Source organism: Gossypium raimondii, chromosome 10 (assembly GCF_025698545.1).
Source record: "Gossypium raimondii isolate GPD5lz chromosome 10, ASM2569854v1, whole genome shotgun sequence".
Taxonomy (NCBI): Eukaryota; Viridiplantae; Streptophyta; class Magnoliopsida; order Malvales; family Malvaceae; genus Gossypium; species Gossypium raimondii.
In genome coordinates, this window is record NC_068574.1 from 58,712,210 (window position 1) to 58,730,243 (window position 18,034).

Genomic DNA, 18,034 nt, shown 5'->3' on the forward strand with positions numbered 1-18,034 from the left:
CATCTCTGCGAAGCATGGAGTTCCATGCCTTCTGACTTCTGTTATTGTACAACTGCATGTTCTACATGCTTTTCATTCAGATTCAATATAAGCATGACATGTCTCATTAGATGGGGTTTGAGATAATGTCTAAAGGAGGAAGTCCTCGCAGTTTAATAATCCGCACTATCTGGTGATTTATTCACATTTCTGTCTAGCATCTTGGCTGCAATATAGTGGCTTTACCACATATCAAATCTGGTAGTTTTAATTGCAACTCTGGTGGCATTAACCACAACTATCTTTTGGTGTGATTGGATTGACGAGTTTTGGGAAACTTTATTTGGTGTGTAGCGAAGTTGGGTAAGTAGTTTCTGCAAAATCTACATTATGTTTTCTGAAAAGTATTGCATTGGCATAAGCATGCATTCTTAGTTTTGCTCAATTGATTGATATGAAATTCTCTGTGATTTTATGATTTGATTGTGGTGTTGTTTGTGTTCTCGGTTTGAGTTTGGTTATACACTGAGCTTTATAGCTCACCCTTCTGTATTTGACCTTTCAGGTAATCGGTAATCTTAGAAGTGGACAGCATGCGGGAGCTCGGATATGTTTTCCCGCTTAAAATGGTTTCAATTATTATTAATTAAGTTTCTGGACATTTGGTTTTTGGACTAAGTTTTCGGATTTAATTTTGGCTTTGGGTATTGTTATTTAGTTAAAGTTTTCCTGCATGGTTTATGTTGATAAACAATCAATGCTGGGCTTTCAAAATTAAACAAACTAAGATTTTTCCACTGCAAGAATTTAAATTGGGTTTTATGAAAGTTAACAACATAAATTTTTGAATATGCAAAATGGAAAAAAATTATACGTCTTCAATTGTAGAAATCACGGTTTTTAAATATTAACCCCAAAATTTTTCGTTGCTTTTCTAAATAAATGATTAAATGATTATGTTGTGAAATAAGTGTTTCCAAACTTGAGATTTTCTAAAACTCGTACGAGGTCAACTAACATTTAAGATTTTTTATCACACGATTTCGAAGTTGGAATTTAAATTAGTTTTTCAAATGTGTTGGTGTATCTTCTCCAGATTCAACCATAACATCTAGTCATGGTTTTATATTTAATGCAAATGTATTTTTGAAGTTCTATTTTTCTTCATATATTTGATGGACCACACTTTTATATTTAATCTATATACTAAATCGAAATGGAAAATTTTGTCACGTGGCACATTCGAAGCTCACTTTACTTTTTTCTGTTACTATAAATAATAAGATATTAGTTTTGTTCCTCTAATATATTTTAATTTTGAAATTCAATATTTATAATTTAATTTCTAACATAATTTGATCCTAATTTATATGATGTCATTAAGTAATCTCAATTATTAATATCATCAACTTTTTAATTAAAATATTATATAATTATATATAATTTGAATACTCTAATAATTTTATAGATTAATAAGTGGTTTCCCTTTCTTTTAGGTTTTAACAATGATTAATTTCAAATTTAACTCCTAAGCTATTTTAAAACTTAAAATTTATTTTACATACTTTAATTTTCGACATAATTTAATCCCTTACTTCTATAATGTTATTAATTAATTTAAATAGTTAACCCTGTCAACTTAAAAAAATACTTACTGTTTTTGGTAATTAACGTTAAAAAATATTTGACAAGTGTTTCTAAAAATTAATCTCAAAACAACGATTACATAATACATCTTGACTCGGATTTGACTCAGATTTCTACACAAATGGTAATGAGAATCCATTTAGATTTATTAGCAATAATAATATGTCTGTATTTGGACAAGAGCTCTAAAGTTTTTTCTTTTATATCTTCGTTAATTTCAATTTAAATCTAATAATTTAAACTCTTATTCTATTAAGTCCCTCCAAATATATGCTATTTAATTAACATCCACTTCCAATTCTTTAACTTGTAACCAATGTTCTAAAATAGCTTTCTAGGAAATTGTATATCAAGAAAGGCGAGAACGGCGGATGCCGAACCGGAGCAGTTATCACCGCTATCGGTGGCCTCTTTGCAGATAGTAAAAGATCAACCTCATCAAAAGAGCAATAGGAAGCTACATGGAGGTACTGTTAGGCACTTTGACAACAACGACCCCCCGCTATAGTTGGTTGTTGGCTACTTGCTTCTGATGAGCGCCTTGTGCTGTCAAGCAGGCTGTACAGGGTAAAACCTTTGATAATCTATACGTACAAAGATATATGATATATGCTTCCATATATACATGCATATAGATTTTATAAATCTTTTAGTTTTATTTTTTCAAGCAAATGAAATGGTAGTGAGATTTCAACAGTCAAATCAGAGGTATCTTATTTTTCTTGAGAGTTTATAAGTACAAATATAATACAATACATGCACAAACAATTACAAATAAAATCAAACCAATAAAAAAACACAAACAAATTAGATAGAACCCACACCTGACAATTGTGTATGATAGAACTATAGACTCACATATAACAATTATACATAGTAAAACACGACCCATAACTTTGAACTTTACTGATAATACTAAAGCCTCCTTGACAACAGGTAGTATATGGACTAGAGTTTGGATAGTTGTTTTGCTCTTTTTTTCTTAAATTATCTATAATTAACTAACCCTTTTGTATGTTTTACAGTTAATAAATATATAATGAAAATTTTACATTGATAATAAATGGCTGATGACGATGATGGGTGCAGTATTATTATGACCCAGCTGGGCGTCAGTACCGCACAAAAACTGAAGTATTATGTGCCTGGGAAAAAATGGGCTTCATCTTCATTCATCCTTGATTAATTCAGATAAAATAAACTATACCATTTTCTAAAAAAAGAACATTTTTTTATTAATCATCTCTTTTAACATTTTATTGATCATTATTTTTATCTCTAATTCAAGGTGTAATATTTTTAATTTTTTATCAATCTATACGAATTTGATAGAATCTAGTATTAAAATTTGAATCCAACCGTACAGGATAAAAATGATTAGAGGACAATTATATTTTTAATAGAGTTATAGAAAATAAAAATAATTAAAGAAAATTAAAAAATTGAAATAAAATATCAAAATTTTGTATCAATCTATATGAAATTGATCCAATCTAGTATTGAAATTTGAATCCAACCACATAGAATCGGATAAAAATGATAGAAGACTAGTTATTTTTCCCCATTTTCTAAGTATCTTTCAGTTGAGATGTTGTATTTTAAGAATCCAAACAACATAGAAATGTCATTTGCTTGACAAAATAAAACTAAAAGATCTATAAAATTTATGTGCATGTGATTATCAAAGGTTTTACCCTGTAGAGCCTGCCTGACGGCACACGACGCTCTTCAGCCAACCAACCATTCAGCAGCCAACCATAGCGAGGTTCGTTATTGTCAAAATACCTAACAGTGCCACCTGGTAGCTTCCTGTTTCTCTTTTGATGAGGCCAATCTTTTATATTCTGCAAAGTGATTATTGATAGCGGCGACAATTGCTTTGGTTCGGCATCTGCCATTGTTGCATTCCTTCTTGAGCTTGACTCACCACTTGAAGTCATGACCACTAAAATGCTAATGCTAAAATGTCTATGGATGTGTTGTTGCCTAGTGCTTTGCACTATTTATAGGCCTTTAGAGGGTTGGTGTGCTTCTCTTTTTCTAGGATTTTGCAGTTTTTGCTCTTAATTTTCCTCTTGTTTTTAAATTAGTCCTGGTAGGTTGTTTCATTTCTTTTATTTAAGCTATTATTCAATAATTTGGTTGAGGAAGCATAGTTTTTTATTGATATACCCCTATCTCAATTTGGACGTGCGACGTGCATGCATGAATAAAATTACGTACGTTGCATAAAATTGTGTACCACGTGCTTTTTATTTTAAAATTTGCACACGCTTTTTTTAAATTTTGGTTTTTAACTTAAGCATCGGAAAGATAAAAATATTAATTAAAAAATTGCATTATGAATTAATTTTTTTTTGTTTAAAAAGACAAGGACAAACAATTACATAGCAATTAATCTAATAGTAGATAAACTGTTAAAATCTTTATGCAGTGCATTGAGCAATTAGTCTAGTAGTAGATGAATTAATTTTTACATAAATGAATCACTATATATTTCGTGATGTGTTTTCTATATAGAAATCTATACACTTAAAAATAATTAAAGAAAAATAAAAAATTGACATAAAATATTAAAATTTTGTATCATCCTATATGAATTTGATCCAACCTTGTATTAAAATTAGAATCCAACCACATAGAATAGGATAATAATGATAGAAGACTAGTTGTTTTCCCTATTTTCTAAGTATTTTAAGTTGAGATGTTGTATTTTAAGAATCCAAACAACATAGAAATATCATTTGCTTGACAAAATAAAACTAAAAGATCTATATGCATGTATATATGGAAGCTTATAACATATATCTTTGTATGTATAGATGTATAGTTTATCAAAGGTTTTACCTGGTAGAGCCTGCTTGACAGCACACGGCATTCTTCAGCCAACCAACCAGCCATCAAACAACTATAGCGGGGGGTCGTTATTATCAAAGTGTCTTATAGTACCTCCTGGTAGCTTCCTATTGCTCTTTTGGTGAGGTCAATCTTTCACTATCAGTAAAGTGGCCACCGATAACGGTGACAACGGCTTCAGTTCAGCATCCGCCGTTCTCACCTTTCTTGATATACAATTTCCCATAAAGTTTTTTTTAGAACATTGATTACAAGTTAAAGAAGTGGAAGTGGATTTTTTTTTTTTTTGCTTAGTCAATATAAAGATAACAAAAATAGAAGGAAACTGGTGAAATCCAACCTTTTTCAAAGACGAAAAGAATACAAAACATCCATAGTACTCTTACACTCTAAAGAACAACCTGACATGAAGCAATCAACTACAACTCAATCAATCACAGAAAACACCACCAGGTTTTAAACAGCGAAGATCTCCTTATACATGCTTTTGCTAGAGCATTATCCATACAATTGCCTTGCCGAAGTATAATTACTAATTGAACATGCAACAGTTGATTAATACCACAGTCAATACCAATGCACAGATTCCGCAACATCCACGGTCTATAGCTCCTATCCAACAACCACTTCAGAACAACACACAAGCTAAATTTAATAACTAAAAGAACTTTCTCATGCCATCCCATACTATTGAACATCTTCACGGCTATTTTTGTGGCTCTTCCTTAGCTATTCCCAATCCCGAAACCTCAATCATCCCAAAGAAAATAGTGTAGGCCACTTCTTTATCGTCTCTGGATATCCCACCACAACCCGCTTTAACCTCCTTTACAACACCTGCTACATTTAACTTCATTCCCTCAGGGGAGGTGGTTTCCACAGAATAATGTTCTCGTTGACTATGCTCCTAAATGAACTACTTTTCGTAGGTCAATAGTATCAATATCCTTCTAACAATTGAAAGTCATCATGAGCCACCCTTACCCCAACATGACTTTGAAATCAATATCAGCCATAAGCTTTTACAGAGTCCTGTCAAATTCACAATACAACATAGCGAAACTTAATCATCAAAACTCCCAAAAAGCTTCCATTGAAAACCCTACCAATGGAAAATCATGCACATATTTGGAGGGATTTAATAGAAAAAGAGTTTAAATTATTGGATTCAAATTGAAATTAACCAAGATATTAAAAGACTTTGTAGTTCTTGTCCAAATACAAACATATTATTATAGCTAATATGCATCTAATAAATCCAGACAGATTCTTATTGTCATTTGTGTACAAATTTGAGTCTAAACCTTGTGTGTTTGTAACACCCCAAAACTCAGCCTAAACATTATGGCCGAATCTAGAAATGTTACAAAAAAGGGTCTCAAAACCGATCTTTACATGGTAAAAACCTCATAGTATGTTACTAGGAAGGAGTCCTTATGTTATAAAACATATCCATTTAACATTTTCTTTACTAAAACTGTCAATAGTTTGTTCTTTAAGAAAAACTTAATTCGCAGCAAAAATCTTAAGTGTCATTATGTGTCGAAAACCAAGTGTGTGTTTCCAAAATATTTGTTTGCGTGAAACTGTTATTTATGAAAAATCGTTTGTTGTGCGTTGTAGAAAACATAATTAACCAAAAACAACAACAAAAACCAAAAGAAATCAAAAAGTCCAGAGAGTCCAAAAATTAAAAAACTCTCAAGAAAAACCAGAAATTGAAATAAAACCGATAATTAAAAGATAGTTTCCAAACTAGTGGTCATCGCTGAGCCTCCATCGCACCGATCCGCCTATGTCTGAGGATTACCTGAATAGAGCAGACAAACAAATGTGAGTTTTCAAAAATTCAGTGTGTAACTTAACAGAGACATGCATATACATAAACTCATATTTATCATGTAGTAGATCAGATACAGACATTAGTCCTTAACAGAATCAGATAATATCATAATTGGATTATCAGAAACATACAGATATGCAAAGTTCTACCCCCATCCTCTACACATCATCTCTGACCATCCCAACACACCATGTGGAGTATAAAACACCGACCCATCCCTACACACCACATAGTGTCTTTACGAAACTTATCAGAATAGTTTGCAATCAAGCTGCCAGTATATCAATGAAATGGCACCTCATAGAATACTTCCTCCACATAAACAGATCCTAACCTAGACACCGATACAAATAACAGATAACGGATATAACAGAATTAACATATCCCGCATGCTCATATACATATATTATACATGTTATTACGAAATAGTCAAATCATACATATCAATTTCTAAATACTCAAATCAGTGTATCAGTTAAGGTTCGTTTTTCCCTTACCCACCATACGAAAGGCCCACAGTCGATCAGAACGACGTGTGTGACCCTAGGAAAAATTTTAGAATTTTGGGCTCACATGTCAGTATGATATGCTCGTGTGGGCCCACACACCCAAATCAGCCTAGGTCGTGTGACCCACACGGCCACACATACTCCTGTCACACGGTCGTGTGTCACACGGCCTACCACACACCCATGTCGCGTCAGCAGGGCACTTTTTTTGCTTTCGTCGAACCCCGATTTCTCATGTTTTCGTTACACACCTGATTCATTTTTTATGCAAAACAATTTCGAGACCACTAAAACCTAAAAATTGACAATACACTCCCCAAAATCAGTCATTAATTCTTAATTACACAGAAACAAAGAAATCAACTACAGTGAAACTCAAGTATTCATCACTTACCCAACTTTCGAATGACCCCGACTACACTTCCGCAGGAGGAGAGTTTTGTTCCACACGATTCACTGCTACCAATAATCCACAAATTAATACTAACGAAATACATCATCGACTTAGATCAACTTTAACAATCGCCACTAACCCTTGTAAAATCTCACTACCTCTACTTACCTAGCTGCACAAAGAGATCAGAAATCTGAAGCATCGCGATTTGAATAGAAGATTATGAAAAAAACAGAAGAAAAGAAAAAGAAAGTTTTTGACAGAGGGAGAACAAAAGAACGTTAGAAAAAGGAGAAGTTTTGGGGGGAAAATCAAAATTTAGCACATATCTTAACTTCCCCCACTACTCCACTAACAACCCAACTAACTCAGAATTTCGCTACCACCGAACTTCTATCACACAACCGAAGAAAAAATTAATATCCACACTCACACAGGGATTTGAACACAAAACCTCAAAATAAGCTAACACTTTACCACTCAAACCAACAAACTCATTCTAATATGACATGACTAACAATGGAATATAAGTCAAACCGCCAAGGATAAGGCTAGGGTCAAAAATAACAAAATTTCCCAAAAGTGGGACTTGAACCCAAAACCTTAAACACACATCCATATCACTTAACCACTAAAATAGATACTCATTTATGATAAAACTCACAGAAACAAAGTTAAATTAGTCAGGGCGTTATAGTTTAGGCCTGATAATCAAGGTATTCATCACCCCAAATGTGGTATGGATTTGAGTTGCACGACTTTAAAAAAAATCCAAATTAACATTTATTATGTAACTGTTGTATTGAAATTAATTTTTTAGAAACACTTGTCAAATAATTTTTCAAGGTTAATTACCAAAAAACATGAAGTAAATTTATTAGTTTAGTTATTGCTTATAGATTTATACTAATTTTAAGATTTTCAGTTCATTCGAAATTTTTAGTGTTTTCAAGTTTTATTATATGTAAATCATGTATGAATTTGAAATTCAAAATTTAAATATAGGGAGAGAGAGAAGGGTTATCATAAGTATATTGATGTTGTAAATTACAACAAAGGGAATTCCGAGCATGTGACAATCGATTTCGACTTCCGAAGCCACTTGGAGATAGTTTAAGCAATTGATTCATATGACTGAATATTGAATTCACTACCAGTTGTCTATGTTGGTTACTTGACTCGGTTGAAACAATTGCTTTATATACTATATTATAAATAAAGTAACATAGACTAAGAACATGAACAGGGGAAGTAACTAAGCAACTAATATACTATTTTATATTGTTGTATATTTGTAATCAAAATCATATATGAAGAAGAAAGAGGACAAAATTTTAACAACTAATTCTCCAACCTTATAAAAATATTAGGCTTACTGAAAAACAAATAACAATACATACTGGTAAGTCTAAATTAGCTTAGATTAACCTTTTTACAAGTATTAATGGAATACAATAAAATTTGAAGCACATATCAAGCTAGGCTTGAACAACTATGTGTGATATTGATACCATACATGGATCCAGCTTAAAACTGATCCATAACTATTTTATGGCTGAATTTGGAGTAGCTTAGCCCATGTCCAAATGAATAAATCGTTTCTCCGGTGTAGAATCTATAGGTTCTTCCCGGGTACCCCTTGGATGGATCTGGTCTCATGTTTATGTTTGTCATTGGGACCTTGTCAAGATATGATTGGGGATACCATGTCATTGGAAGGGTTTGAAAAATAAAATTTAAGAATTTGTCCAATATTTGGAAAGGTTTGAAAAAGAAAATATTAGGTTCGAAAAATGAGTTTGAAAAAAAAATTAAGTTTATTTAAAAAAATTGAGTTTGACTCTAATATTCAATGTCTAAACCTGGTAACTTAGCCGTGTAGGATTTAAAGTTTAGAGTTAAGCATTTATAAATACAAATAAGTGAGGGGGAGGAGACTCCTCCAAGAGAAGTATTTGAACTACCATCTGTCGGGCAGCTGGCTAAACCCCCAACAATGGTCACTATTGTCCCCAGGTGCTAGTCCAAGTGGTACTATATTCCCTAAGTGATGATCTATATGCCATAGGTCAAGGGTTCAAACCCTCTCCCTTCACGTCCCCTTGGTGGGTGGTCGTGTGCCCCATGTACAGTTTAATTCCTTAAAGTGCTCCCTCTTCGTAAACTAAGCCACTCATGGCAATCTAGTTTTCAACGAAGGCAAGAGATTAAACCTCAAACAAGACTCGGGGACAATACCGAACATTGTTGGGGGTCTGACCAACTACTCAGCAGACAACACTCTGAAGATTTCTCGCGAAAGAGTGGCGCCTTTGACAAAGTTAAAATTTGAAAGCCGTATTTTACATCAAGTTAGATTTGGATGAATATAAATGATGTTGATTCTAATACTATTAATGCATAATGTGTTAGACCTGAACCCAAACTATGGATCCTAAACTATGGCATGTATTCCGGCACGCATGCTAACTCCGGAACGGTGATCGGTTCCATAGCAGGTATAAACTCATACCGATCTTCCTATATTTCGATGTAGTGGGACCAGAATCTCGGACAATCCGTATGCAGTTGCCGTAGGTTGATCTTGTGGTGATCATCAAACACCTCAGGTGCCACGGAAATCGGTTGTCTACATCCGAATTGCCGTAACACTCTGTCTGACTGGTGCATCTCCACAGTCGTATAGCTGATCAACGCGACTTTCGTGTGCCAAGCGTTTCGATTTTGTAAGAACTCATCTGGAATTACTGTCCGAATTGTTGGATCCTCGTACGGTGTCCATTGAAACTATATGAATATGATACAAATATTAGATATATACATAATACTAAATACTAAATACCAATCGACTAGCGAATGATAGAAATATCAAATTTATTCAATACTTACATGTGCTTCCGACAGTTGATCTAATAGAAGTTGTATATCTTCAAGAGAGGTAGGTAATCGTGCATGACTTGCCGGATGGTTCCACCTAATTAAATAAATTTTTAGCATATTTTTTTAAAAAAAATCTACTTAATAATTTTAAAATCTAATATAAAATTTACCTCGTTATGAGTGGGAATGTATATGGGTGGTCCACTCGAGGACGTAGAAATGGAAAGCAAAATCGTGCCCATGACTGCAGTAGTGATAGGCAACCTCTGATTTTTACTTTAGTCGGTCGCGTCGCCCCGCACATCTCTCGATATAATGTTGCCAAGACGGCGGACCCCCAACTCAATTCACCAGCTGCTCTAAAATCAACGAGTTTCAACAGCCATCTTAGATGTAAGCGGCTCCGTGACGAGTCCGGCATCAAATAACCTCTAATTAACTAAAGAATGTATGTCCGAGCATATCGGATTCTTTCTATTTTGGTTGAATCTTCTTCCGGATCCGGGAATATGTCTCGTAATCAGCCCATCTCGATCTTACCCCTCCATTTTCTCCGGAATAGCGCCCAAAAGCTCGTAGCACACCGCTCCCCAATAGCTAGATTGGGCAGACCCGGTGACTGGGTACCCGTCCACCGGCAATCCCAATTGCAGACCGACATCTTCCAACGTGATAGTGCACTCTCCACATGGAAGATGGAATGTGTGCGTCTCGGGTCTCCACCTCTCGATCAACGCACTAATAAGTTTCGGGTCCACCTTGCATCCCCGACCTATCGTCGCCACGTGCCAAAAATCCGCTTCCCGCAGGTAGTCCTCTACCAACGGTGGTGGAGGAGCATACATATTCCGGATATTGCATTCCAATATCCGATCTGCAGACTTTTATAACAAATAATAAATTAATAATATTCTAAAAATGCATAAATAGAAAAATCTTAAATAATATTTAAAAATTAAATTTAACACTTACCATTCTCATTTGTTCGACGGATATGTGCTTGTTATCAAGACGAGTCAATTCTCCGGTCATTGCAAAAAACATACAAATTTTTACAATTTAAAAAAAATTAAAAAATAAAATTATTTAAAATTAGGATAGGGATTTATGAGAAATTTAAGAGGAAATTGAGAGCAAATTGAGATTAAATATGGATTTAAGAGAAATTTGGAAGGAATTTGAGAGCAAATTGAGAGGAAATTGAGAGGAAATTTGAGAAAGGAATAGTTTGTGAAAAAAATAAAGGGGTGGGGGTATTTATAGATTTTTTTTTACCGTTGGGGGGGCAACTGTCATTTTTTTTACCGTTGCACTGTTCACGCACGGAACAAATCGCGTCCCCAGGGGCGCGCTACGTGGCAACAAATCGCGTCCACGTAAGCGTCTGTGCTGACGTAGACGCAAGTCGCGCTTACGTGGACGTGATTTGTTGCCACCTATTTAATCGCGCTTACGTGGACGCGATTTAGGGGAAAATGGCCCATTCCGAAAAATAATAAAATACCGGGCCCATTTCAGAAAATATAAAAAAAAATGGCTTTTAGTGGTAAATTGCCCGAATTTAGATATAAATAATTAATTAAAAATATAAATTTAAATAGTAATAAGAAATAATTAAAGCTTGATTACGGTTGAAAGATACTGATTTATCAACAACATCTTGTTCATCTTGACATGATAAATAATAACTACACATATCAACAATATACACCAATATTGCAAAAGCATAAGCAAATCCTTTACGTATATATACACAAATAAAAAGATTGTAACCTTCAAAAGAAATTAAAAAACACTAAAATGTAACTCTCATAAAGTTAAAAACAATTAATATATATAAATAAAAATCATTTGCTTAACAATAAAATAAAAAATGTAACTCTAAGAATTATAAATAATAATTTGATATAAATAAGAATCATTTATTTAACAATAAAACAATATTAATTAAAATATATAATACAATTAAATAATCATTAGTGATATTTCATAATTTATTTAATACATTTGGAATATCAAGAATACCCTTAATATATGTTGAAATATCAACAGTACTTTTATTAAGTCCAATCACTTTTAAAAGAATTGAAAATATTATATATATTATTAAAATGAAAAACAATTAATTAGAAAAAATGAATTTTTGGACATTAAATCATAAATAATTAAAATGAAATACTGAAATTTAAATTAATTTTGTGCAATTGAAGTTAAAAGATATTTAAAAAAATTAAAACTAATAATTTATTTATAGTAAATCATTTTGACATTTTATCATTTCTTAATTTCATTTTTTTTAACCGAATTAAATTGATAAATATTTTTTATGAACTAATTTAAAAGAATGTTAATATAGATATCTATAATGCCCTTAGCAACTCCTAATTACTTCTTTAAGAGTTGAAAATGTGTATTATGTAACACCTTTCGCCCGACTCAATTGTCAGATCCCAGTTACAAGATGTTACATTCGTTGCCAGAGTAATTACCGTTAAATATACAATAAATAAATCATTCAATTATACAATCATGTCATAAACACATTCGTATTATGATACACAATCAATTCTAAGTCTCAATTGAGCTTACGAAAACTCAATTGTTAACCCAAGCATGAGATAGAACTAGATTGAAAATTTTCATGAGTGGGAAGAGGGTATTGTGATGCCCAGGGCTTGGTATTGCAATACCAGATACAATATCCAAACGTGAAAATAAATCATATAGGTATCGCGATCCTGAAGGCTAGCCAAACTTCCCAACTTGAGGACCAAATTGTAAAACCTTCAAAATAATACATAATGGACATCACGATATCCAGGGTGTGGTATCGTGATACCGAAGACAGTCGATTATGTCTTATTTTTGGTAAAAATTAGGTCATTTGGTAATTATTTCATGTCAGCCTTTCAAACTTACCATTTGGTGCATTTTGCACAACTTTTTCCTGCACAAAAACATACCAAATACAAGCTAAAGCATAGTATTTAACCAATTCCAATCATCTATTCCAATATAGCTTCTATTTGACATCAAAACGTACTAATTCCATATGTTCAAACTCAATCTATGGTTTATCACAATACTAAATGTAAAGAATAGTACATCGGTAATGACAATATATTGTAAAGAAAAGAGAAATAAAAATAAAGAATACACCGATTTTTACGTGGAAACCCCATCGGAAAAAAACTACAGGCAGAGAAGAATAAAATTCACTATGTCGAATTCGAAATCTACGTTCTGACTCAGTTCAATTCTGCTTCTCTGAACCGCCACCTTTTCTGCGCTTATGCTAGTAACATGGGTGGCTACAAGAACGAAGGGTTCGTCGAGGTTCTTGCTGCTCAGCAGAGTCCTGAGAACCCGAACTGGTTCCAGGTTAGTTTCTACTGAAATGGGTTTTAAATTCTTTCTAGATTTTTGGATTTTGATTTGTAAAATGATTTCTGTTTGATTATGCAGGGGACAGCGGATGCGGTGATGGCAGTGTTTGTGGTTGTTTGAGGAGCATAATGTTTTGGAAGCACTGAATAAGAGGCAGTGTTTGCTTAAACAAATCAACGCAGGTGAAAAGAAAAATAGAGAGAGAAAAAGGTACATCGAAGCACTGAAGAAACAAGAAGAAAGTAGTAGAAAGAAGTAGAAAACGTATGCAAAAGCAAAGCAAGGGTTTACAGTGATAGATTCTCGATACTTCAACTCAGTGAAGGCGAAAGGCGGGCGAGGGAGGGAACCACGATTTTGTGTAGTAATTGTAATGTAATTTAATTGGATATGGGCTTCTTTTTCTTCACAATTTGGGTACTCTTAGTTCATTATGGATTTGGGTTTCAAAATTTATATTTATAGGTTATAACAATACGGGATAATGCAACAATTAGTCCCTAAACTTGATAACTTTTCTAAACTTGATCCCTAAATTTGGTATTTTTTTCTCAATTTTGATCCATGTGATGATGCGACACTTTGAGATTGAGCCCCAACATCATCTGAATTTTCTTAGGTAATGAAATAGCACAATACCAAAGTGCCGCATTATCATATGGATCAAAATTTAAAACTTTTTTGTCAAATTCAATAACTATTATGGACCAAAAATAAGTTGAATGACTAAATTGAGAAAAAATTTCAAATTTAGGAGTTAACTGTTGCTTTATGTAAAAGTATTTATTTTCAATGCTTACAGCTCTTGACTAGTCACTCATATATTTTAATTTCAAAAATTGTTTAACTTAAAAAAATATTTAAAGAAATAAACACTCTTATAATAAAATAAAATAAGTTGGTGTTAAATTTTTTAATTTTTTAATTGAATCGATTTGTAATTAAACCAAGTCTCATTATTTATAGATTCAAATATTAAATTTATTATTCGCAAAAAAATTAAATATTGACTTTATTGTCTGTATCTTATATCCATTTATCTATTTAAAATTATTTTATTTTGTATCTTATTTGAATATAAATACATTCAAATATTAAATCATTTTATTTATTACATGCATGTAATGAAAATGCTAGAAAGTAAGTTAAATTTTGTTATTAATCTTTCCACTTTATTAAAATTTAAGATTTAGTTTAATCATTTTTAATCTTTATATTTTTTAATTTTAAAATTTTAATCCTCATCAAATGATAATTATTAAATTTATTGAACTAAATTCTTTTATTTTCAAAATCTAATGCGACAAACATATTATCATGTATAATATCATGACAACTTCAGCTTGTCATTTTCACAAATAATTGAATTAACCAATGGATTTAATTGTTTGGATCGAGAATGAAATTTCAAAATTCAAAAAATAGAAGTACTAAACTGATCAAATAAACAAACGTATAGGGACTAAATCCATGGAAAATGTTATCAATGTGAAGAGCTAGCCAAGGACTAAACAATGCTCAATGATGTCAATTGTGTTATACACAAATTCTTCCATAATGCCAAAACATGAACATAGACTAGTGAATGACATTCTCATGAAAGAACAACTTCTCATTAAGTTCTTTCAGGCACTTATAGGACTCAGATTTAGTCATCGTAATCTGATTCATCTTCATCATCGTATTCTATATAAGAATTGAGGACCCTTCGGTACTTGTCGGGGCTATCGTACCATGTCGGGGTAGTGATGATTGCTTTTTCTAACCAAAACTTATCATATTCCTTCTTCTCTGTCAGCTTCTCAAAGAACTGGCTCCATTTGTACATGGTGCGCTTCAATCGAACACTTTTGCTTCCTCCGAAGAGATATTTGATGTAGTCCTTTGCCAACCGAGCAAGTTCCTCACCGGTAATGATATATACATACTGTAGCAAGTATCGTCATGTTACAAGCTTTAGAAAGATAAAGGATTAGTTGAAAACAAGAACTGAAAATTTTAACATGTCGAGTTCAGAACATCACAGTTGCAAGATAGTAAATCGATTATTTCAAAACTTATTAATGCATGCACAGAAGCGAAGAACTTTTTACCAGGAATATGAAGCCAAGGGTTGCTAAAATCACTTGCATGGTCTCGTCTAAGATCCCAGAGGGGCCTTCATCCTCTGATTCTCCAAATCCATCGCCACCACCGCTGCTGCCGCCACCTCCACCACGCGGCGGATTTTGCCCACTGCCTTCATCATAGTAATCTTGCTTCTCAATCTGCTGCCTTAACACATCTTCGATTGATTGTTTCTTCCCAAAGTTTCCAATTGCTTTCTCGATAGATTTCCACGGAGAACCCTGTAAACAATAATACAATATTCGATCATATTCTTTTAGGTTTCCATATCAAAGTACTAAAACCGTATTACACACCTCAAAAATTGTAACAATCTAGTTTTCTATCAACCATTTCCCTCTACTTTTAAACAAAAATTCTAGAACTACATGCACCCATCATATTATCACCACTACTAAAGATCTGTTCTTCGAGTTGACAAACGAATTGCAAAGACACCGTGAAATCAAAGGGAAGAAACTACGAGTGCATCATAAAAGGCATCATAAAAGGCAGTTTCAGACAGCCATAATAACGGGATAGAAAGTACTTACCAAGATATCATCAATCACTAAACCAAAAGAAAATCTAAAGCTTTAAAAGAGAAAGGAAGCTACAACATAAGGTGTGTGGAGCACATGTACAAGGTTATTTAGTACAATCCAAGGAATGTAAGCAAATAAACCTGTAAAGGGATTGTCGACTCCTTGGAGAAAAGTCTGCAAAGTACTGGTAAAAGTATCATAGTGGCCTTTTACTAAAAGTCGGATTACATTTTGCCCTTTCTACTAAAAAATAGGCAAATTAATTCTTGTTCATTAAATCAAAGAGCAAAATGACTCTTCTATTGAAAATTACATCTATTTCTTCAGTTAAAAACTAATCCCTATACATTAGAATGAGGTACACATACACATAATATGCCACGTGAAACTTTATAATTATTTTATCAATCACGCCAACAGGAAAAAATAGATGAAATTTCTGACAGAAAAGACCGCTCTTTGATCTAACCTACAGGAACTAGGTGGCAAAATGCAATCTGACTCGAGCCTCCATGATACTCTCCCCGCAAAGTACTGTCCACCTGAAACCAACAAGCGGCCCCTTAGTACATTCGGGATTGTCCCTGATAGGGTGTTATCCCTCTACTTCATTCAGAACCCGAATAACAATGGCGGGTTCACAAACCTGGAGATTATAAGGAACTACCACATTGATTTGAACCCATGCCCCATGGTGCGGGTGAGTCGCTCCACTTTGTGAACCCGTACAATCTCTTTAGTAACTCGAGCTTTCGTACTAAAACCAATACCGAATGTATTGGAGGATCCGTTTAAGAACCCTAAACAAAACCTATAGCTCAACTTGTCAATAACTCAAAAACAAAAAAGGAATCATTCTCAAAGTTCAAATGAAAACTCAAGTAACAATTCGATCTAAGTTCTTAAGAACCTAAACCCACTTAAATTAATGCTCAACAAGCAACACATTTAAACCCCAAAAACAAAACAGAACAAGAAAACACAAAATTGCAGCTTACATACATAAACAAAACATATTTGAAGCACCAAATGCTTACCTCATTGTCACCAGCAGGCTTATCTTGGCCTCCAAATTTGCAAACAGTAGTCCCTTGCCGGCATTTCGAAACCGAAACACATCTCTTGTGCTTCAATAAAGGAGCAAACTGTTGAGAACATAGTGATGAACTCGCAATCAATTTCTTGGTAACCGGAACCTTAGCGTTGAAGCAGACAAGATAAGGATACGAAGGGAATAAGAGTTCCGGTTTTCTTGGGTTGGAGCCATTGAAACGAGGTAATAAGAATGTATTAGCTTGAATCGACTTCATTTTTATTTTTATTTTTTTGCTTTTGGGGTCGCTCGGAATTTGATGAAATGATCGGAGAAATGGTGGGTTTAAAAGCGGAGGAGGAAATGGTCGTGAGTCACGAGAATAAGGCGGCTGGTGACGATGGGTCTCGAAGGCGCCGGATAAACAAATGAAATTGGGTAGGCTAGTGGGCGGCCTCCATTTTAAAAGCTTGTTTTACTATGTATTTGGGTTTTGATCTTTTAATTGCTTAGAAGCCCAAATCTGAAGGAAATTATTTTTTGGGTTAGTTTATATTTTAGCTCCTCCACTTAACAACATGTACTTACTTAGTACTCGGGACTCAGTTGATACTTAAACTTGAAAATCATTAGTTAAGTTTGTACTTTATTTAGATATCTAATTAACGTTGTTAGATTTTTTCAATTTCAACTTATCATCTTGTGCCACTTCTTCCTCTTCCCTTTAGTGAAATTTAATACTTTAAAAGTTGGTTTACATTTTGCTCCCTTTGCCAAAAAATGGACAAATTAAGCTATACACGTTAGATCAAAGAGTAAATGGGTCTTTTTTTTTAAAAATCCATCAATTTTTGC

General features: G+C 33.4%; 1 protein-coding gene across 1 annotated transcript; it reads right to left on the reverse strand.

Annotated features, from left to right (window-relative positions):
• Nucleotides 1-14,900: 14,900 nt before the first annotated feature.
• Nucleotides 14,901-17,625, reverse strand: LOC105778159 (uncharacterized). The gene is made up of 3 exons (XM_012601790.2): nt 17,184-17,625; nt 15,589-15,843; nt 14,901-15,422 (listed from the first exon to the last, which is right to left on the reverse strand). Exons 1-3 carry the CDS (start codon nt 17,454-17,456, stop codon nt 15,144-15,146), a joined length of 807 nt encoding a protein of 268 aa, XP_012457244.1. The 5' UTR covers nt 17,457-17,625; the 3' UTR covers nt 14,901-15,143.
• Between the last annotated feature and the right edge of the window lie 409 nt (nt 17,626-18,034).